At 35.1% G+C, this 8,276-nt stretch overlaps 1 protein-coding gene across 1 annotated transcript; it reads right to left on the reverse strand.

The window, feature by feature from the left end:
- Window positions 1-638: 638 nt before the first annotated feature.
- On the reverse strand, window positions 639-8,065 carry LOC149417961 (uncharacterized). The gene is made up of 6 exons (XM_089639263.1): window positions 7,875-8,065; window positions 6,942-7,365; window positions 5,395-5,569; window positions 5,192-5,289; window positions 4,354-4,579; window positions 639-1,601 (listed from the first exon to the last, which is right to left on the reverse strand). The coding sequence occupies exons 1-6, from the start codon at window positions 7,879-7,881 to the stop codon at window positions 1,347-1,349; spliced, it is 1,185 nt and encodes a 394-aa protein (XP_089495389.1). The 5' UTR covers window positions 7,882-8,065; the 3' UTR covers window positions 639-1,346.
- Window positions 8,066-8,276: the final 211 nt, after the last annotated feature.

Below are 8,276 nucleotides of genomic sequence, written 5' to 3' on the forward strand. Positions count from 1 at the left end.
AAATGTTGACTTAAAAAGTCCACAATTTTTAAAGAATTCAGAGCCCAGTCAGAGCTGTCCTTCAGAGGGTCTAATGGAAAATTATGTTTGTGGTGTCCTTCCGTGGTTTGAAGGATTAATGATGTCGACAGGAATTTTTGATTTTGAAATTAGGATTGATTGTGCAGACTTTTGGATCACGAAACACGCGCCCACATCGCGTTTCTTGTGTTCTTATTTATTCTATGGTATGTATAGTAGTCCCCGAGAGAGGTTGTACATTGTACGTATGATTTTTAGGTTCTATAAATTTGGCACAATAGATAACAAACGATTGCTCAAAACGTTTTTGCAAACTTGCCATGGTATGCCAAAAATCGGTCGAGTTTAATTATTATTTCTTTTAAATATAGTTTTATGGGACAAAAATACATAGATAAATTCAAAAACGAACATATAAAAAACATAAAACAATTTGTATATGTACTTAAATATGATTTAGGATTTTCACGGCCAAAAGTATTTTTGTTATTTGTTTTTGGGGTGTTATGTCAAATAACGAATCTGCCCTGATGATGGACACTGCAATGCTGTCCGAAACGTTGGCTAAAGAAGGAGTTAGCGCAACACGGCATAACACCCCAAAAACAAATAACAAAAATTTGTATACTTTTTTATTTTAGTTTTTGTATCCAAATAATGGCAGATTCAACAAATACATTTATTATTTAGGTACAGGTAAATCATTTTAAAGAGACCCCTGCTTGTGTAGTGGTGTACTAGAAGGGAGTAAAAATATAATTTCTATTAATAATATATATTCATATTAATCGAACTAAAAATGTATCACCGCTTATGAAAGGGATAACCATTCAAAGAATACTGTGTATATGAACGGGTCGCTAAAGTATGTCCACTGGACCTAGTTCGACGATACCACCGGCACTGTCTCAGTAACGTAATTTCATTATATTAATTAATTTAAGCAAATGTCAAAATTTTAAACAAAATAAATACGCATTTTGAATAAAGAATTATTTCATAAAATAATTTTAGTAAATTAATAATTAACCTACTTTATCTCTTGTCTGTATATGATAAGTAATTGCAACTTTTGAAAATAAAAGTTTATTGAACTTGAACAATTGAAATTAACTGCTATGAAATTTATTAAGCCCTGGCTGACAAGTGTGAACCTGGTCTTACAGTTGTTCATTTCCCAAACAGTCTATCGTACGCACGTCATCGATGATGGTCCTCTTCCTTCTGTCACATCTTGTATGAAAGCGGAGACAGAAGATACTAAACGAAAATCTCACATGCGATTATTTCTGGGATTACTTAGGCACATTACATTTATATGGTTTTTAAATACTTTCGGCAATGGATTGATCCATCATGGATATATCAGTAGCTGTAGCATCCATTGTAGCATTCATAGTTGTGTCTATTGATGTATTCACAGTTGTATCAATTGATGTATCCATTGAGGTTTCAATTGGCAAACTGGTATTTCCGACGGACTCTGTTTTTGCAATAATTGGCGTGAAATCAGGTTCCGGCGCTTTCTCAGGTTCTTCTATGTGACCGACAAGTTGTGCTACTTCGGCTTCAATGCTATCCTGCAAAAGATGTTAACACAGTAAGTACGAAACATGAAAAAAAAGGATTCAAACAGAAAATTATGTATTGAAGTTTTAAAGATAAACTCATTTCGAGGGCTTAAAATAAAAAAAATATCAAACAACATAATCTAAAATAAAACATACCAATAATAATAATTGGTATGTTGATAAATTTGTTTGATTTTAAACCCACAAATTATTGGTATGATTTTTTTGCAGATAACGGTGCTTAACTTTAAGGTGATTTAACCAGCGGACGAGAATTCAAATTTCGTTAAAAGATGGTCTCGCGATCGGACGTTTTTTTAGACCGAGACAGAAATACCGAATTCATTCCGCTGCAAGCCGTCCACTCGCGCGGCTGTGAAAACTACAGCATGGTTCCGATGAAATAACAATTATTGTTGTTAAATTCTTGGTTGTAGCTTTCTTCCTAATAAGTAGTTACATATTTGTAAATTATACGTCGGAGTGCGTAAACATAAATAAATACAAATGCAGTTTGTTGACATGGTAGATATAAAATATGCAGGTATATGTATATACATTTAAAAAAAATTTCAAATATTTGTTTAATTTGTTTTTTTTTTTAATATTTTACACGAGTTTTCCAAAGGTGAGTAAAAATCTTTTGTTTTACTTATTTATTCGTTTGTCCGAAAGGTATTACCGGTAAGTTTTATTTCTAATACTTATCTTTAAAGTATTACTTGATTTGATATGTATGACATTGAAAAGAGGGTTAATTCCTTACAACTGAAGTAATATATATATTAAAACTAGGTTTTATTTCCAACTATATTCTACGGTACCTACCTGCATATGTAGTTATGTGATTGCATAAAATTGTATCGCTTTCATGTATTTGTTTTCATGATTAACGGAGCGACCTGACTCGTCTAATTTTCGAAATGTAATTAAATTCACGAGTAAATTTCGATTGAAAAATTATAGGTTAGTATGTCAAAAATAACCTTGTTTTTTTTTCCTAAAACAAGAAGGTCAATTCACAATATGACATTATGAAACTGACAAAAAGTAACACAAAAAATATTAAATATGTTGAATTATACCAATGTAATAGTGAATTGGACAATAAAAGAGAAATTATGAACAAAAAAATTATTTGAATCGCACATCACGAATCGAAATTCATTTGGTTCGTGTGACTTTTTGACTACCAATCACAAACAGTTTCACGTACTTTGGCATAAGTTTTAACATTTATACATGAAAAAACGATGGCAGACATAAACTCCTGTCCATAGTTGATTCTTTTCCTTGGAAATTAAACAACACAAAATTATCGCCAAATGTTATAAAAAATATGTGCTTATTCTGACTGATTCTTTCGAACGACTCTGTACCATTTAAGTACGTACAATGTACACGGATAATTAAATATCACTAACCTTTATTTTTTCTGAAAATATATCTCCCACGTACGTTTTTGATTTCGTAATTTGTGCTATCTAATAAAACTTTTTTTCGAGGGTATTTTCCTCCTCATTTTTAAGCGAGGAATTTCTTTAAAATGTTATCAAGTAGACTGGCGTGGAATAGACGTCTGCTCGCCGCACTGTCGCAGCGGGGAATGATAAAATTTCGGCTTGCGCCGGGGTAATCACAAACAACAAACGCGAATCGAAATTAATTACTATTATATACTTTAAGAATATATTTTTTGGTCATAAATTATTTCTAATGTTTCAATAATGTCTTGGTAAATTATTTTTCTAAAAAAATCTGAACTATACCAATTTGTAAGACCATAAATAAATAGTCCAATTGAGGGATTTTCGTCACAAAACGCGTGCTCGGATTTATTTATTAGTAATTTTATTTGAAATAAAAACAAAATTCTTATACATACATATGATAGATAATTTATTGATTGTTTATACTGTATTATTATATGATTTGAAATATTTGTTGTATAATACAACTTCACCTTTGAAAATGCAACAAATCTGCGCATCGTCCAACGGTAACACTTTATTATGATATGAAAATAATATTATTTTTCAAAATTTTACATCTTACTTTACAAGATAAAATAACGATCTTTCGAAATCAATTTGTGTTTTTTTCAAGAAAAGTGTCCATACGTCTAAAAGTGGCCTCAAAAATGCCAAATTTCAGGTCAAGTCTACCTATTTCGCCTTAAGCTCTCAAACTACATCGATTTGGGAGGCGGACATGGGTACCGCCGTTCCGAGAACCAGTTACTGGATAACCCACACTTCTGCCATAGGTCACCAAGTGATTCGCAACGTTTGGTGACTTAGCCTAGGTTTATGAGGTAAGGTCAGTCCAGGACTTGGCGACGGATGCGTCCAACCACCCCAACTGCGTGGCAGGTCAGATTGGGACGGCTGGTTCAGGAAAACCCTTTGACCTCTTCAGCCAGGCTCTCTGACCCATCCCCTTGCACCGCAGTGGATGGATTCATCCTGGACACACTGAGTCTTAGATTCGTACCTATGCCTTATACATTTTCATTTCCATAATTTCCCCTCCTTCCTTTCCTTAAAAAGACCCACAAGACAGCATCCCCAAAGATGGCATAGGTCCTGCAGGAAATTATGAATGGAGTTAACTTAAAAAAAAAACTCTCATAACTTTTGGAGGTTAGGTTCCTGCGACGTGATATCGATAATAAGACTAAAAGTCAATTCAAAATCATGGGTTCAGTACAATTTCAACCATTCATACAGTTATTAAAACCTTTTAAATTGTAAATACTAACTTCAACGTCCGCTGCGCCAATGTCCTTTTTGATATTCCTAATCACAGGGTTGGCAACGGGCGCGGGCTCAGGCACCTCCGGCAGCTCAGGCAGGTCACGGGGCACCCGGGCCCCCGGCCTGACGCGGCCCCAGCCCAGCTTCTCCTCGTAGTAGGCGATGACAAACTCGGGCACACGCTGGTTCACTATCTTGGAAGAGACTAGGTCAAGTTCGTCGCAGTCAAACCTGGAAATGGTGAATACATAATTTATTAACCTAATACATCAGCGGTTATACCTGTAAGTCTATAATATGATGTGTGATCCATGAAGTTTTAAGAAACATACATTGTGTCAAAACATGCTGTATGATGGGATACTGCAATGAAAAGGATAACTTGAATAGTCAGGATAGTGGCAATTTAACAGACTCTTTAAAAGTCATAAAAACTAGGTTAAGTAGGTTACGATAAGTCAGGTTTATAAACCTTTTATGTCACTTTTCAAAATTGTGTTGAATTGCCACTGTCCTGAGTTGCCATGGAACTGTTGAAAAGTGTTACAAATGAAAATATAACATACTGTTTGGTTCTTTCAAGGGCATAAAGTCAAACAACATAATCTGCAAAAAAAACAGTTCCATGACAACTAAGGACAGTGACAAATCAAAACACCTAGTGATGAAAAAAAATAACTAGTCTATAAACTTATCCTAACGTAACCTATGTAACCATTTTTTCACTTTTCAAAAGTGTGTGTAATTGCCACCGTCTTGAGTTATCCGGTTACCAAAAAGAAAAAAAAAACAGTAATTCGAGGGTTAAGAAATTTTTAAGTGTAAGGGTTATAAAGAACTCACCATTTGATCAAGAACATCAGCTCTCCGGTAATATCGCTTGCTCCAACAATTTTCTCTGGCTCCAATGCTCGATCAAACCCTCGAGGCTTTACATCTTCCTTTAAATACAAAATACTTCAGAGTAAGAATACGAAACAAAGCAGTACGGAGGTATTGGTGTTCCACATGGTTCAGGGGAGGTTAGTGAATTATTCTTGGCTTACCTCGATGGATTTGTTCTTCTTGAATTTCTCAGGAGCGGCATCAGTCAATGGAATATGAGCCCTTTTTCTTCGCTCTTTCTTTTCCAGGGCTTCTCGTTTGGTTCTTGCCTCTTCATAGGCTGAAATTAATTCTGGACAGTCCAGGTTATCTTCTGGCTCCCAAGTATTGTCTTCACTGGAAGATAATACAGAAAATCACAAATTAGAAAAAAAACGGTATTTAATCATTACACCTTTTGTCCAGGCCAATTTACCAGCAGACTTTTTTACTAGTAGTTATTTGCCTTATTTAGTAGTTTTTCGCCTGATGCGTTTTTTATGTAATCTTGCAGAAAATGTATGGTAGCAGCAAGATTGAGGTTAGGAGTTCGGTATAAGGTTGAGCAATATTAATCTGGTGTGAGAAAATGTAGCGGTGGCACAAAAAACTAAAGTAGGAACTGCATTTGCATGTTATTCTAAGGTGCATACCTATGTACCTCAGAATATACATTGATGTATATTTTTTAATGTAATACTGCTCAAGAGTCCCAATTGCTCCCAACCGGCTGGAGTAAGCGGGACTATGGCATGCCAAAGCATTAGCATTATATTATTAGATCATTTTATCATCATCAATGCTTATTTTAGCCATAAAATCCATCAAAATATGAGCTGGTCAAATGGTCGATATTCTTGTCTTTTATTAAAACCGTATTTTTAGGAACTGGAATATTTTGTTATCAAAAATGGGAATACTTTTGACAAACCCGTTTACGCTGGCAAATAGGGATATATTTTAGCATTGATAGTGCATATTTTGGCATTGTTAGTGATAGTGCATAATATCCAATGTCTAGTTATAACTCATAGCAATGTTCAAGAATTATCAGAATGCGTATATTGTATAATATATTATATAAGTCCTTAACCTTTCCTTATCTGTGGTGTGTATTTACTACACATTGCTTCTAATAACTTTAATAACTCTATAAATATAATAAATTCTGGGTTCAGATTTTAGGTATTTCTCCGTTATACATTTATGCACTGAATTAAAAAATAATATATTACATAGTTTTCAAATTCAATTAAAAATCAGAGTTTTTTGTTAAAAATCGGGAACAAATACACCAATACAATCAACCGTGTGATACTAATACGCGAGGAAATGACACGCTATTGATGTCCCGCTTTAATTCGCTATGCGGGAACATGAGACATCCACACTTCTGCAGTTGTAGTTTTTGATTTAGACCATCGATACCTACGACTGCACAGCTGTGTTTGTGCCAGCCGCCAGCCGCTAGCCAGTTGGCCGCGAACCGTCGTTAGATGTGGACCCCTAGCACCTTTCTTTAGCATCTGCCGATGGTTTTTTCATGATTTCGGCAATTAAATTACAATTATTATCACTTTTGATTGAAAATATAATAAACATAATCGATTAGCTATGAAAATTCATATTTTTCCGATATTAAATCGCTTATTTTGAGATGTGTATTGACTATACAGCTAAGGAACGCATGTATTTTTTTAGCACAGTAAGGGTAAGGTTAAAAACTCACTCAGAGTATCCTTTCCACTTGAGCAAATATTCAACACGACTATTTCTGATTCTGCGATCGAGGACCTTCTCAACGGAGAATTCTTCCGGTTTGCTGGCGGCGGGAGTTGGAGCTGGCGGTATTCCTTCCGTTTCCTGAATGCTGTTTCCTTCAAACACTTCTGCTGGAGGCTCCTGGACTTCACCAGTCCCTTCCGTCTCCTGAGGTTCAACAGGTTCTGCGGGATCTGCAGATTCTACCGGTTCTGCGGGATCCAGAGATTCAGAGGGATCTACAGTTTCAGCGGGATCTAGAGATTCAGAAGGATCTACCGTTTCTGCGGGTTCTACAGATTCTTGCGGTAAAGGTTCTATTTCTGGAGCCTCAACATTACTAACTGGCTCAGTCTCTTGCGGAGCGGTCATTTGCAAAACTTGCTCGTCAACTGAAAAACAACAAAAGATTATTTCCAAATTATATTCATAAATATGTGCCATTGAATTCCTATAGTATTGCACATGCTCTTTGTGTTACTTCACAAAAATGGCGTTATAAAAATTAGCCAAGTATTATAATTCGTTAGTGGTTGAGGTAACTTTGTAATGCGTCTGTAAGGCATTGTGCATTCGATTCCTGCTAGCTAAGTCCTTCCTCATAACACAAACAACATTTCCCGCTTTAAAAATGGTGGGTGTTTTTCAAATATTTTCAGGTTATTCGTAACCCAGGTATCTTTAACTTTCTTTCAAAAAAGATTTATATCAGTAACGAATGTTGACTCGCAAAATAAGTACCTTCGTTAGAAATAGGTTCGAACTGAATGTGAATACACCGAATACCCAAGTAAGGTCCAACATACTTTATAGGATGGTTAAGATATGAAAAAAAACGGTGACAAATTGAAAACTTGGGTTAAATGGAGAAAACAAAATAATGAAATGAAACGAAACTCACTGTCCATGGTTAACACTCAGGATGGAAGCACTTCAAGTAATATTTGTCTTTTCTATGATAATATATCATATAATTTAGAACCCTTAATCCTGAATATATTTCGTTTTGAAACTGATATTATTTTACAAAAGTTTTGAAGTTTGACAGCCGGGGCCATTGATTGTGTTTTCGTTTGACCATAAATAAACCAATCACCAATTTGCAAGCGTCCGAGTAGAGATGTCCGATATTCGTTTTGCGGTTACTTTGTCCCGGTGACTTTATTGTCACTGGATCACCCGTATTATTTTATCTGAGGAACCGTTTATTTTTGACACCGGTACCATTTGTTTAATTATAAAAATGCGAGGATTTTAGTCTGTGCCTGCGGGTCGGTATTCGGTGTATCAGTTACCATAAATA

The sequence above is a fragment of the Hesperophylax consimilis genome, chromosome 14 (assembly GCF_061612785.1).
Source record: "Hesperophylax consimilis isolate HC1 chromosome 14, BYU_Hcon_1.0, whole genome shotgun sequence".
In the NCBI taxonomy this organism is placed as follows: domain Eukaryota; kingdom Metazoa; phylum Arthropoda; class Insecta; order Trichoptera; family Limnephilidae; genus Hesperophylax; species Hesperophylax consimilis.